This window comes from Nicotiana tomentosiformis, chromosome 2 (genome assembly GCF_000390325.3).
Source record: "Nicotiana tomentosiformis chromosome 2, ASM39032v3, whole genome shotgun sequence".
Lineage (NCBI taxonomy): Eukaryota > Viridiplantae > Streptophyta > Magnoliopsida > Solanales > Solanaceae > Nicotiana > Nicotiana tomentosiformis.
Genome location: NC_090813.1, coordinates 83,979,772 through 83,995,066, shown reverse-complemented (window position 1 = coordinate 83,995,066; position 15,295 = coordinate 83,979,772). Strand labels below are relative to the sequence as shown.

The 15,295-nt window shown below is 36.1% G+C and overlaps 2 protein-coding genes across 3 annotated transcripts; one reads left to right on the top strand and one right to left on the bottom strand.

Annotated features, from left to right (window-relative positions):
- Nucleotides 1-467: 467 nt before the first annotated feature.
- LOC104119605 (aspartic proteinase-like) lies at nt 468-5,724 on the top strand. 2 transcript variants are annotated; one of them, XM_009631153.4, is made up of 14 exons: nt 468-602; nt 1,496-1,870; nt 1,973-2,033; nt 2,625-2,719; nt 2,813-2,925; nt 3,122-3,290; nt 3,371-3,410; nt 3,530-3,594; nt 4,104-4,217; nt 4,350-4,414; nt 4,515-4,668; nt 4,735-4,854; nt 5,259-5,347; nt 5,454-5,724. In XM_009631153.4, the coding sequence occupies exons 2-14, from the start codon at nt 1,502-1,504 to the stop codon at nt 5,536-5,538; spliced, it is 1,539 nt and encodes a 512-aa protein (XP_009629448.1). In that variant the 5' UTR covers nt 468-602; nt 1,496-1,501; the 3' UTR covers nt 5,539-5,724. The 2 variants fall into 2 exon arrangements, with proteins under 2 accessions (XP_009629448.1, XP_033508281.1); XM_033652390.2 differs by lacking the exon at nt 468-602 and adding an exon at nt 922-1,008.
- Nucleotides 5,725-5,908: 184 nt separating this feature from the next.
- LOC104119606 (uncharacterized) lies at nt 5,909-8,719 on the bottom strand. The gene is made up of 2 exons (XM_009631155.3): nt 8,307-8,719; nt 5,909-6,625 (listed from the first exon to the last, which is right to left on the bottom strand). Exons 1-2 carry the CDS (start codon nt 8,590-8,592, stop codon nt 6,246-6,248), a joined length of 666 nt encoding a protein of 221 aa, XP_009629450.1. The 5' UTR covers nt 8,593-8,719; the 3' UTR covers nt 5,909-6,245.
- Nucleotides 8,720-15,295: the final 6,576 nt, after the last annotated feature.

The window sequence follows — 15,295 nt, the reverse complement described above, 5'->3', positions numbered from 1 at the left end:
GTTAAAATTAATTTGACTCAAACTACTGACGGATGGTAAATCTAAACCCTTTCTAAAAGAAAATTTAGATCTTTTACCAAGAAAATATCAACGGGCAGAAGAATTTTCTATTCTCATTGAAGCGGCAGAAGAGTGACATAAAAAAGCAATGTGTCGCTGTCGCGTGCAAAGCTGAACAACAATTAAAGAATGTTTCATACATTTCCGCCGCGTAAGGCTTCGGTCATGTCCCACTCCACTGCCTCGTCGTTTTCAGTGACTTTTAATATATCCTTATCAAAACCTAATTACTTTTTCTTTAATCTTCTCCCTTGGACCCACTTTATTCTATCACACTTTATCCACCGTTGATGTACAAAACCAACGGCTAAAAACTGTTCTTGTAAAAAAGAATCTTGGGAAAACGATTTTGTAACTGATAATCAAAGGTCCAAATTAAATAAATCCAACGGTTGGGAATTGTTTGAGGAACGGTAGCTGATCTCAGCTTAGTGGGTCTGAAAGTTGGTTCCTTTTTTTCTTCTCTTATTTATTCATGCAATAAAGCATCTCCAAACTTCTATTCTTATTCATTCTCTCTGCTTTCTTGCTTCATCGAACTGGTGAGTAGTTGTTTTGTTTCCTTTTTCTTCTATTTAAGAAAAAATTAACTCTCTTTTTGTCGATATATTTTATCCTTTTTTTTTCTTTTTTCTTTTTTTGTTTCTGTGGGTATTAGAGGTTTTGTGCTTCATTTCATATATTTGTCTCATGATTTTACTACTTTCAAGGTTGGGCTTTTTCCTTAGCAAGAAAGAACTATTTCTGTTTATGTTTCATTTTTCTTTTGGACCTTGGTTTTCTGTTCTCGAGGATTGTATCTGTTAAAAATTGAAGTACTTTTTTTTCCCTTCATCTTTTTAATTGATGTTCTGTTTAGTGTTATTTTCACCTTTTATGGCATTTAGCAATGTTTGTGCTTTGACGGGTTGCTGTTATAAACATAAATTTTGGGAAAATAATTACCAGGTAAACTTGTTATTATGCAAGTGCAATTTGTGTGCGTGTGGTGGTTTTGTTGCTAGGGAGCAAGGCATGTGATTAGTGATAAGAGGGTTAAAAGGGGAGTAGATAAACAAAGCTCCACTTTTTAGGCTATTGTTTTTACTTGGGTTCTTCCATTTTTTATTATAGCTTGATGAAGTAATATGTAGCTTATAAATTTCCCAGAATAAGAATCATCTCTTGCCTTAGAAAAAATAATTTACCAGTAAGAGCAGAATATATGGTAGGATTCATCCACTCAACTCCAATTAGTTTGTGACTGAGGCAAAGTTGATTGAGTGATCGATTGAGTTTAGTCTCATTAGATTGTCATTTATCCATTAAAAACATGCAGCAGGCATAACATGAGTGATTTGATCTTCTGAGCATTTTCTCTTGTTTGTTGAATTTAATATATCTTCACTAATTGCTTGGCCTAAATTTTATTAACTCAAAGTGATGATTTGCCTAGGTCAATATGGGAGCAAAAGCTTTTCTTGTCACCATTTTACTCTCATCGCTGTTATTTCCTTTGGCCTTGTCTACGTCAAATGATGGCTTGGTTAGAATTGGACTGAAAAAGATAAAATTTGATCAAAACAATCGACTTGCTGCACGCGTCGAGTCCAAGGAGGGCGAGGCTGTGAGAGCCTCTATTAGGAAGTATAATAACTTCCATGGTAATCTTGGGGCCTCTGAGGATACAGACATTGTAGCACTGAAGAACTATATGGATGCTCAGTACTTTGGGGAGATTGGTATAGGCTCTCCCCCTCAGAAGTTCACAGTCATCTTTGATACTGGTAGCTCTAATTTGTGGGTGCCTTCATCAAAGTGCTACTTCTCAGTAAGTTATTTTTTTCCTTAAAAGAATGCATAATAGAGAAAGCTAGTATTGGCTACATAATTTGATGATCATCAATATTTATGTTTCTCTATGTTTGTGCAGGTTCCCTGTTTTTTCCATTCCAAGTATAAGTCAAGCCAATCAAGCACTTATAAGAAAAATGGTCTGTTTCTGACCTTTGTCTATATTTGATAATTGCAACACGACACGTGCTTTTCTCTTATACTTGTTATTTATGCTCAATGCTTGCTTGTAAGAGAAAGCGTTCCATTATTGGCATTATACATGACATGTCTTAGGTTTTGAGATCAAAACTATTAACTCTGCTACCAACTTAGGATTTTTTTAAAAAGAAAATAAAGGAAACCCTCACCATTTTTATTGTTGTCATCCAATTATGTGCCTTGTATCAAAGTTTTTTGTTGAAAAATATAATTTGGCAAGTTTATGTTGTTGGCTTTCCCTGCCAAAAATGTGCTAATGTTATCTCTCTGATTTTTTTTACTCATGATTTGCAATAAAAGCTTGTGCCTTTTAAACTGTTTTGTCTATCAAGGAATCTGTTATGCTGGAGTTCCTTTATTGAGTTTTGATATCTATCATAATTTACTTTCCTGGAAAATTGATGTCTGCTGTGTGTTTGATATGACCTTTGAATATTCTTCTCTGTCGTTGAGTTGGTCAACGTGTTCAATTGGTTGTTGACATAAGAACCTGTTCATCCAAACCTTTTTCTGTTTAATATGCCATACAGGGAAGTCTGCTGCAATTCGTTATGGTACTGGAGCAATATCTGGATTTTTCAGTCAAGATAGCGTTAAAGTCGGTGACCTTATTGTGCAAAATCAGGTGAATGTGGCTTCTCACTTCCTTTTTTTTAATTTTTTTTTATGTTTCTTGAATATATGGTCTCTCATCTGTCGAGATTGTTAATGACATCAGGAGTTCATTGAGGCAACAAGAGAACCCAGTGTGACTTTTTTGGTAGCCAAGTTTGATGGTATATTGGGTCTTGGTTTCCAGGAGATTTCTGTTGGAAATGCTGTTCCAGTATGGTATGTGGGTTTATTTTGTTTGCGTTCTCTTCTTTCCAAATGTTTCTTCAATTTCCTATTAACCAAGTGCGTGCCTTGTGAATTTCATTATTATTGAAATGATTTTATCTTCTGGATTGCAGAATTTCATGAACATTTTCTTCTATATAAAGTTTTAAGTGATACCGGTCTTGACAGTTTCTTCTGTGTTTTATAGGTACAACATGGTCAAACAGGGTCTTGTCAAGGAGCCTGTCTTCTCATTTTGGCTCAACCGAAATACAAAGGAAGACGAAGGGGGCGAAATTGTGTTTGGTGGGGTTGATCCTAACCACTATAAGGGAAAGCACACCTATGTCCCAGTCACACGGAAAGGTTATTGGCAGGTAAATATCCCTATATCTTCGGAAGATTGATGTTTTGCTTTCTGCAACTGTTTTCTTACTCTTCAGAATATAATATGCAGTTTGACATGGGTGATGTTCTGATTGATGGTCAAGCTACTGGTATGTTACGTTACTTCCTTTTCTATTTTTTTGTGTGTGGAGATTTCGAGGATATTGATGAGAGCACTTTCCCATGATTTCCCTGCTTTTTCGTTGTATTGACATACTGAATAATGTAGGTTACTGTGACAATGGATGTTCTGCAATAGCGGATTCTGGGACTTCTCTCTTGGCTGGTCCAACGGTATTCTCCAAAGCATATTCCACTTTTTGTCCCTATTATTCAGCTATTTTCAATAGTGAACTAGCTCAGAATATTTTTTGTACCTTCTTGTTCATGTGTAGCTTCAACAATCTTCGAGCGATGAATAGGTTTAGTTTTTGGTTGGAATATCAGTTAAATAATAATCAGCCATTCCTTTGAACTTTTCTCGTTTTTTCCTTTTCCTATTCAAAAAAAGGACGACGGGAAGTGCAGTGGAATTGATGTTCATCCCAGTATCAGGACAAACTACCTTGTTGATTGTCATACCTAAGAAATGTTTTTTTTTAACTTTTGCCTGTTGTTTCTGTCTTATTAAATTAATGCAACTTGAGAACTGCTTCTTTCTTCTCATCTTTAAGGCATGGTTGACAAATATGATACAAGGAAAAAGCTGCAGCTTTATTTGTCTAGACAATTGCAGTAGTGAAATGCTTTACTACTACATTTTCTAGTTCTCATCACTGTATCCTTCCTCCTCTATCTTGCAGACTGTTATCACTATGATTAATCATGCCATTGGCGCCTCGGGGGTTGTAAGCCAACAATGCAAAGCTGTTGTTGAACAGTATGGACAAACAATAATGGATATGCTTTTAGCGGAGGTGAGCAATTAATTATTTTAGTTGATAGTTTGTTTTTGTTTTTACCAATAGTTTTCCGTGGTATCTGCAAAGAGGGTGGTTTCGTGCTACTAGTTGCCTTCCCAATATTCTGATGGATTGGCGTCTTAACAGGCACATCCAAAGAAGATCTGCTCGCAGGTTGGGTTATGCACCTTTGATGGAACTCGTGGCATTAGGTTAGGCTAATCATTTCTTTCCTAACCTTGGCCAATCATTTGATATGTTAAATCCTATTATAAAATGTGTGCTGAGTGGATTTATGTCCTCCACGTGTAGTATGGGCATTGAGAGTGTTGTAGATGAGAATGCTGGCAAATCTTCAGGACTGCATGATGCTATGTGCTCCGCTTGTGAAATGGCGGTTGTCTGGATGCAGAACCAACTTAGACAGAACCAGACCCAAGAACGCATCTTGAACTATGTGAATGAGGTAAATAGCATCAGTCACATGCTTTCTCTTCTCATCTTAGGTTAGATTACTGACCATCTTTAACAGCTTTGCGAGCGACTACCAAGCCCAATGGGACAATCTGCTGTTGATTGTGGAAAACTTTCTGGCATGCCTAGTGTTTCCTTCACAATTGGTGGCAGAACATTTGACCTCTCTCCTGAGGAGGTATGTCTGATATCAATCTTCTGTAGTATACATGGTGTCTTCTCAACTTGTAAATGGCTTTTGATTCTTCTGAACGACGTGGTTGGTTGTAGAATCCTTTTGTCATGTTTCAGTTTGGCAGTTCAATTCTTTTTGGTTTTCACTAGATTAGCTAGCAAGGTGTTACGCTGCTTTCAAGAGAAGTACACTTGTCTTGTAGAAAATTTCAACCATGACAGCTAAGTGTAGTTTGGATAATTAATGATATTGAATGTGTCGAGCTTCAATATCAGTTTCTTTGCTTGATAAGTTAACTTATGATTGGATAATTAATTTCATTGAAGTGTGTCGAGCTTTGATATCAGTTTCTTTGCTTGGTAAGTTCATATGATTGTACTAAGCTTGCATGCTTGTCTTGTCACCAGTACATACTCAAGGTGGGCGAGGGTCCTGCTGCACAATGTATTAGTGGCTTCATTGCCTTGGATGTTCCTCCACCCCGTGGACCTCTCTGGTATGTTTTCTTCTCGTCTTAACACACGTGCAGATTCTGTTATTCTAGAAAAGTTATACCAGCTCCCTTTTGATAATGCTGTTTGCTTATGGCTTTGGTGGTGCAGGATCTTGGGGGATGTTTTCATGGGTCGATATCACACCGTCTTTGATTTTGGCAAACTTAGAGTTGGATTTGCAGAAGCAGCTTAGTGAAATAAAAAATGCAAAAGCCACCTCCACCCCCTGTTCCCTTGCTCCCAAATGTTGTAGTGACTTGCCCTTAAGTTGGTCATCAGCAAATGGGATTGTAAAAGTGTGAACCTAAGGTATTGCAAGAGAAAAACCTTGTAAATATTGGCTTCTCTCCTTGACAAGATATGTGGTACCGTTAGTGTATGCTTGTTCTTATTGTTGTTTTTCTTGTGTGTATCTATATGGCGTAATACACTGGTTGAATGTGTTGTCGTGCATCTTAATTAAAATCCATTGCTGCAAAAATCAAATTTAGTATTGCCTAATGTTGGCAAGAAAGCTCAAGCTTAGACCTAGCTAATGAGGACCACATGGAAATAGAAATCAATTGCAGTTCAAGACATTAAAACTAGGATATCAAAAATCAAAACTACATAGTACTTTTCAGACAGCTGTCTTGACAGATAAATTTGGCAATAACAGCACATATAGACAAGTTGTAGTAAACTAATTGAGGAAAGATTCCATCAGGCAATGCAGCTCGCTAGGACAAATATTTGAAGTCCTTCATAGAGCCTATTCCGGAGTGAAATCACAAAAAATTATGGTAACTTAGAATTTCCTACACTCTGGTGTCCATATTTTGAGCACGAATGATACTAAGCTATTAAAAGAAAATCACACCATAACTTCGTAACGACGGAAGATATGTGAAACGAGATTCCTTATGAATCTTTTTTGGTATCAGATGACAATCTCTGATCCAGTGCTTGCAATTGAGCGCGGAGATTCTGGTTATCCTCAAGTAAGGAATCATTTTCAAGACCAAAGTTTTCTGATTGCTTTTTAAGAGCAACTGAATTGGCTTCTGCATCGCTTGTTTCTCTAGCCTTTTCCTCCAGACATAACTCCAGCTTCTTTATTTTTAAACGCAATGCACTTGCCTCTTCCTCCAAAGACTTCATATCGTCACAAGCTCCATTTTTCCCATCCTCAAAACCTCTGTTTTGCTTGTTCACAGCTTCCATGCTCTTCCTCCTTATACGAAGTTCTCTTATATAGTGGTGCAGTCTGTCAACCATCAGAGCAAGGAATAGGGAAAAACCTGCACAAAAATCCCATGTGAGACTCAGACTCGGAAGAAAGACGTTAGTGGGACAAGAAGAATGAAGAGAGAAAAGGCAACAAACTTATAACCCCTTGATAAGAGAGAGATGCTCATCAATGGAAGCATTAAACCCTTCAAAGTTAACAAATTCTTTAAATTACACCTTTCTGGTTTATTTCTCAAATTAATATGCATAGATAACATCCAACAGAAAGCACATCACGTTCATTGCAAGCCCTAAAGAGATCTTGATGCTCCCCTAATACTGGCATTTTTCCATTCTGTAGTGGTAGGACAAGGGAATTCCTTCCATTAGCATTTTGCACCAATATTTCAACTCTTCCCTCTTTCATCCAAAGAGCACCAAGGTTTGCGTGCTTTATAGTTCTTCTAATACCTCTTTATGTTTAAGGCAATAAAGATCAAATGCATCACTTCATGTTACAAAAGAGAATAATTTTAGATAATTACATAAACCATTGTGGTGCAAACAGAACTGTAGCTGAGAACTTAAACACATGGTATAGACATAAAATTCATTCCAAGTATCTACACTTATTGATTGGAGGGCTACAAAAAAGCCAGGAGAATTGCTTGTACAAGGAAAGGAAAATCACAAAAAGAGATTCTTTCTCATATTTTGTTTTAAATCCAGCTTATATCTCAATCTTTACGCTAAACAAGTTAAGAGGTCAAGCAAGTCCAGGACCTTTTGACATTAATTCAGTGTGTAACATCCAACTGAAACAAAAGCTATTCCCTCTGTTATCAATAGACATTCTTTGTAAGTGAAACCATCTAAAAGCATTAGTTTCCAAGTCGGTCATTGATGTTTATTTAAATTCCACAACTAATTAATACTGTATCAAATATAACTAATAGTTCAATTCATGGAAGGATCGAATCCAAAAAAAACTTACAGAGAAAAACAAATATGCATCAGTTTTGCAGTTAATACAAGAAAAAAAAGCTATTCATGTAGAAAAAAGATCAGTTAGTTGTTATTTTTGGGAGCCAAGATTTTCACTAAGCGAGTTTAAAACATAAAAAGTTAAACCCATGAAAGAGCTAAGGGGTGTTAATATTACAGTAGTATATACACATAGAAAATAATTTTTTTATCTAGCTACTCATTGTAATTGACACCCCTCGAATACATGTGGCTCCACCATTGGTTATTGAAATCCAAAACCTAGTACTTGTAGTGGCGGGGCCACGAATTTCACCAATGGAATTGAAAAAAATGCTCTCTTGCTTGTAGGGGTTCTACAATTGGCATATATACACATAAAGACCTTTTCACCTATATTGACAGCACAATGTCTAGGGATTAAACAATTGATATATATACATACAGATATTTTCACCTATATACAACAACAATCATCAGTTCCAACAAAGTTGAGTTTGACTATATGAATCCTCATAATACATAGTAGTATATTTTTTTCACCTATATACACAATATAACTTTGTGGCTAAGGGGATTCAGTTGAACCCCTTGCTCCGCCACTGGGAGCACAAACGCAACTGTATGATATACATACATATCTCTATAGCATAAATTACAATTAGGTGAGCACGTAGTACACATTCTTTAATTTTAGCAACAAAAGTTATAAGATCGTATATCAATTGCTAAATCACTCAAATCCATAGAAACAGATTCAGAAATTACCCATGAGAGAAGCTTCTAGAAGATGTTGAGCCATAAGAATCTGATCAGTAGGAGTAATATTGCCATCTTCATCGATCCAGCGTTTGCGGATCGACACCACACTGTAGATTGTTGAGAGCATGACAACGAAGATGGTGCCGCCAATGGTTTTGACAACAATTGGGCCGCGGCCTCTCTTAATACGGTCCAGGCCCATTATCACCAGCTTCCTCAATGGCGTCTTGAATACGAACATCACGATTAACGCCATTTCGGCGAATATCACACTGAATAACACTTGGATCATTCTCCTGGATTTTGTTTTGTTCTTTTCTTTTTCAGATCGAGAGAAAATACGTCGGGTGTGAGCAGTTGGTGAGCGTTTAGTGCAAAAAAGAATTTAATTTTGGTTCGAATCGAGTAAATAAATACTGACTTCGTTTAAGAGAGGAACAAAAATATATATTCCCATGTTACACAATCAATATAGTACATCTTATCTTAGTTTCTATTTTATCTTTTTTTAATAAATTTATAGCATCTTATTTGTTTGGTATCTTTCAATCATCTGAGTTTGAATTTTATCAATTTGTTAAAGTGAAATCGGATGCTGAGTTAATCATATCAATATAACGCAATAGTACGTTATAATCATAAGTCACTAGTTATTTAGTCTGAAATTTGGAAGGTAAAAAGTGTCAAATATTCTGAGTGGATAGAAATAATGTCTTTTAATAAAATATTCTGGGTATATAAAAAGTTATGTCTTTTAATATAATAAAATGTTCACATAAAATTGAAAACTTGTCTGTAATTGACTTTCGTTTAGAAGTTAAATTAAAACATTTAGTGGGTGTTGAAAGCTTCGTGTGCATCTATTAAACTAAACTTTATGCATTTTTTAAAATAGTTTTGTTGTGTAGTTAACTTCTAGTGATGGTGAATACTCGTTGGCAAGTTTTTAGTATTTCTTTTATATTTTGTTTGGCTTTATTAAGGGGTTACTTTATCGAATTACCTCATTTTTCTTGATGTTATCAATGAAAAATGTTACTATGTTTATTGATAACATTCCCTGCTCACCATGAGTTGTACATAGAAAATTGCAGCGATTTAGTATATAGATGATGGATCTATTTAAACAGATTTTTTATAGTCAGATCCACTTTTCCCGCAGTATGGCAAAATAAAAATGAACAATTCTCTTTGATCTCACATTTTTCCATTTCTGTCATCCGTCATTTTCCGTATAAAAATATTTTAATTTGGATTATTTTGCAAACAAGTTTAAAGGCATTTTAGTCATTTTTATAAAACCAAATATACCAAAGGCTTATTGTTAGTTTGATTAAAACTACACGTAACTCTTATTTATAGAATTAATTTTAACACTTAAATAATATATTTTAACAATTGATGTTTATCAACTACAATTCTAATCAGTATTTTTTGCAGGTTTTCAATTCATAATTGCTAGAAAAAAATTACCTGTAATTTGCTTTTGTATGGCTTCACAGTGTGGAAACTTTTTTCTTTCACTAGCAGCGCATAAAAGTTTAACTCTTTTATTATTGGATGAGAGGGTTATAAGGAATTTTTGGCCGTCCCATATAGATTCACCATAGAGGTTTATGAGAGATTGATTGATGGACTTAAAGCTAAAAAACTAATTTTTAACCTAAACCAAAATTTATAGGCTGAATTACTAGAGCAAAGGTTTAGTTCAAGACCAGGAAAGCAAGTTATATCGAAGTTTAATGCCAAGCAAAGTCCTAGACTACAACTGAAGAAATTGGGTTCAACTAGACAACTACCCAAGATGAGGTGGAGCCTTAACCCGACACAAGAGGGAGCCTCTTGCCTCTTGCATTTTCATATTTCCTAATACTTTCTCAGTAGCAGATGAGTCCGAGATAGAATAAAATGCATTTCTTAGTGAATCATAATCGCGAATATGGAAAGGAATTAAAGAGAGGCTCGAGCTGAAAAAATGGTAGTCCAATACACGAAATATATATCCCATATTTCGCATGGTCCGAGCTCGAGCTGAGTTTAAACGAATTACAAATAGATGTATTCTTTTGCAACTTCGTCATCTGAAATTACTTTAGAACTTGTGAATAATGAAAAGTTTGTACAATACGTGCAGAGGGTCTTTAAAGATTTTCAAGTGAAACTTTAGCTACATTCTCTCGCCTGAAATCATGGCTAAGTTGGCTTTTCTCAATCTCTGCATTCTTTTATTCAAAATCTGGTTTGGCGTTCACACTTTCTACCCAGCTAGACGTCTTTTCCTCTCTTTGGCTTCTTTCCCATAATTCAAACAACTCTAATAATAACGTTAAAAAAAAAAAAAAAGAATCAAAAGCAATGCTAAAATTCTCAAATTTCTCGAGTGTCTATTATTCATGCTTACGAATTATTCCAAACACTTGTCCATGTCTCTGCCAAGTCCTTATAGAGAATATTCCCCCTATTTTCTAAAACCACTCCATTCCCGTTTTAATCCCGAATTTTTTGTCCACATACGTACCATATTTTGGCTACATTCGGCCATATCTTTGGCCGTGAATAGAATTTGGGAATGGATTTCTCTCAAATTCCATCCATCCCACCACACTGCCAACGTAAGACACCTAGAATTTTTGCACCCACCCCACAAATTATAAGATCATACCCAAAGTCCGGACAACAGTGACATGAATAGTTTAACGTGTCATCGTTTAAAAATACCACGATTATACTTTGGTATGTTAAGATCTTAATGAACGGTCTCCTTATTCATTTAACGAAGTTATCACGAATGAACCGCATATAAAGAAACTTTTGAATGTGTCATCGCACGTCAATATTCATTGGCTCGGTCTAGCCAGGGTAACGTAAATAATGTTCTAAGCAAAAATAAAAGTAAAGCTGACTATACAGATGAGAGGGGGTCATGGTCTCCGAAATGCGGAATTAGAGAATTGTGGGAGATTTGGTATGTTTCCTTGAGGACATACATTTGCCTATGTCAGCCTCATCTTTTTCTTATTTGGCCTCACTTCACTACTCATCATTCTTGTTCTTAAAATACAGTTAATTAAATTGCCCAACAAGGAAGGTTACTCTTGTGCGTTTTTTTTTCATCTTTTTTTTTCTTTCTAAAAAAAAGGAAAATATTAGTATATAAGTAATATTTATCATTATGAAGAGGTGTTAATAATAGCATAGTTATCCAAGCTAGTAACATCCAAGACAGTTTTAATAAAAGTAATTCCTAATTTATTACTATGTTTATAACATACAAAGGCCTGAAGGATGTGTTGGGATATATACTATTAACCATGAGTTTGGTTTGGATATAGTATTTATTATGGAACAATTATTCATTCAATTTTAGTAAAGTTTTAAATAGATCATATATTAGTCTGTGTCCTTTGCTTAAATAGTAGATGATTTAGTGTATAGAGTTTAGCTTATACACGGAAGATTAAATCATCGGTTCTTATAAGTATAAAGTTTGAGTTCATAATCTAATGATGGACTTGGACAAACCATCAGAAATGATTGTAGCACAAGATTAAATATAATTTATCATGATTATGGGAATAGTTTAATTCCAACTTCTTGTGCTAGTACATTTTGTATGTATTGAACGGACCAAGTAGAGATAAGTATTTTATACTGGCTTAATAAAATAAATTCTCTTGCCATTAAATGTACTTATACTCTTAAACTTGATATAATTATTATTAGATGTGTATATTATTATTATTTTGATTTATTAAAAGGCGAGATTCTTTCATGGGTCAATATGCCTCATAAATTGGATAATAATAATAATAATAATAATAATATATATTGGCAAAATAATAGTTAATTGATGGAATCCATGTCTCAGTTTAGAGATTGGTGATACACCTTTATGAAAGCGTATAAGTTTTTATGTGTAAACCCGGCCAGTGGATTTTGTATCCGACACATGAAATAAGTTAAGTGAAAGTCTAAAGGAAATAATCAATAAATTAAATTGTCAGTAATTTAATTTAATTGATTAGTATCTGGATCTTAACATGAGGAGTTAAGTAAGATTTAATGGATGAATAAGGAGTGCAATTACGAATTTTTAGTGATATAATTCGTAATTAATTGTGGTGGATATTAATTTCAAAAATTATAAATTAATTCCATAATTGGAAGCCTTGTTAATTAAATTCGGTGATCCCCGATGTGCCTAAATAATAGAAAATAAAGGAATCCTTTTTCTGGTAGAAAAGGTGTCACGACCCAATTTCTTCTATAGGTCGTGATGGCGCCTAACGTCGCCACTAGGTAAGCCTACGGTGAAGTTACTACGTGGTTTCTTCTTTTAAACAATTTTCAAGTAATTACATCCCATTTGTTTAGAAACTTTGAGAAATAGAGAGTCAAATGATTAAAATAAAAACAACTGAATGCAAGCATAAATAGGTAAATACCCCAAAACAGTAAAGTCTATTAGAGCGTGTGCCAAGATCTGGTGTCACAAGTTTATGAGCACTAGTAGAATATACAAAACTCTAACCACTATCTGAAATGACATAGACAGAAAATAAGTACAAAAAAAGGCTCTAGGTGCTGCAGAACGACTCAGGATGAAGCTCACCACTAGGCCTCCGGGTAACGGGGGTCTGCGCCTGTATGTCCACCAGATGCACCCGCCTCAGATCCTACACAGTTAGTACAGAAGTGTAGTGTGAGTACATAAACAACATGTACGCAGTAAGTATCAAGTCTAACCTCGAAGAAGTAGTGACGAGGGGTCGACATCGACACTTACTATGGGCTATAAATAAAATACGAAAATCATAAATAAGCATGGATTATGTAAGCAATTAATACCATACCATTTTCGTCCTTTAAATAATAGTAACCGCTCAAGCCATAAATTAATATCAAGTAAAAGTTAGGCTCCAAGTATTATCACACATGATTTATGCCGAGGTCGTACGACCCGATCCAGAAATATACTGTGCACTGTCGAGGGTCGAACGATACGAACCATAGATGTATCTATTAACCTGCCGAGGCGAACGGTCTGTTCCCATGAGAGTAGAGGAAAGTTTTACCTCGCTCGCGGAAATACTTGCGACGCGAGTGAACGTAAAATTATCAGAGTTCTTATAAATTCCTTCAATTCTTTCCAAACATAAGAAATCCAAACTAGAGACTTAAAATATTAAAATCCTTAATCTCAACTCATTTCAAAGCAGTTAATGTGCATAACCAATATAATAGTGCAACCAAAGTATGGTGTAAGCCTAAGACTACCCGAACATCACATAGAATATAGTTATGGACGGACTCTCGTCACCTAATGCATACGTAGCTATCCACGCATATAATTCACAACAAATATACACCTAAGGGGAAGAGTTCCCTCTTACAAGGTTAGACAAGAGACTTACCTCGTCTCAAAGCTCGCTTTCCGGTCTTAAATTTGCTCTAAAGCCTCCACTCGGTGCCGAAGAATCCGAAACTAGTCAAATGTAGTATAAATAAATCAATGTATGTTCCAAAGTTCATAATTTAGCTATTAGAATAATTTCTCAACCCAAATTGGAAGATTCTTAAAATTTGCCCTCGGGCCCACGTGCCCGGATTTCATAAAATTTTTGAAGAAAATCATTATCCATAACCTTAAGTACTCAAGTATATAGTTTTCATCACATCCCATAACCATTTTCGTGGTTAAAATCACATTTTTATCAAAATCTAGGTCTTTCAACTAAATCCATAATTTTCAGAATTGACATGTTAATATCTACCCATGAACTATGTATTTAACTTACATTAGGTAGAAATTACTTACCTCAAATAGCTAGTGAAAAGCCCTCTTTAACCATCTCCAAAATCGCCCCAAGAATGAAATGAATGAACCCAAAAATGCTCAAACCCCGACTTAAATGAAGGCTCTGCCTTCAGCGATTTTCGCACCTGTGGAGGTAAGGCCGCTTCTGCAGAAAAATTCTCGCAGATGCGGTCTTTTCCAGTTGAGCCAAAATTCGCACCAGCGGACCACTGGCCCACTTCTGCGGGTCCGCTGCTGCGACTCTCGCGCCGCTTCTACGGCTTTGGACGCTCCTGCGGCTTCCTCTACCGTACCTGCGCACCCGCAGGTGCCCAAAATCTCCGTTCCTGCGATTTCTAAGCTGCCCTTGCTAGACCGCTTCTGCAGCTTCGTGCTCGCTTCTGCGAGCTCGCACCTGTGGCTGACCATGTGCAGGTGCGGTCACACCAGAAGCTGAAAGCTTCAGCCATTTCTCCTTAGTCCAAACTTGGTCCGAGCCTAGTCCGATTAATACCCGAGGCCCCCGGGCCCCCGCCCAAACATACCAACAAGTTTAAAATCATAAAACAAACTCGTTCGAACCCTCGAGACGCTTAAAACAACATCAAAACTAAGAATCACACCCCAAACCAATTCAAATCAACTTATGAACTTCAAGTTCTTCCAATTTACTCCGAACACACCGAAACATACTGAAACTACTCGGAATGACACCAAATTTTGAATGCAAGTCTTAAATCACCATACGGAACTATTCCCGATGTCGGAATCCCGATTGGACCTCGATAACACCAAATCCTACTTAAAACTAAATTTAAAGAACTGTAAAACCTTCAAGGTGCAAACTATCAATATTAAGCGCCGAAACGCTCCCGGATCCTCCAAAACCCGATCCGAACATACGCCCATGTCCGAAATCATCCTACGAACCTATTGGAACCGTCAAATCTCGGTTTCAAGACCGTTTACTCAAAATATTGACCAAAGTCAAACTTAACCCTTTTTGCTAACCTTAAGGAAACAAGTGTTTCGATTTCAACCCGAATCCTTCCAAATCCCGAACTAACCTTCCCCGCAAGTCATAAAACAGCAAAAGCACATATGGAGAGTGTTATTTAGGGGAACAAGGTTCTAGAAGGCAAAACGACCGGTCGGGTCGTTACAAAAGGAAACCCAATAGGTTTTGGAAAAGGGTTTT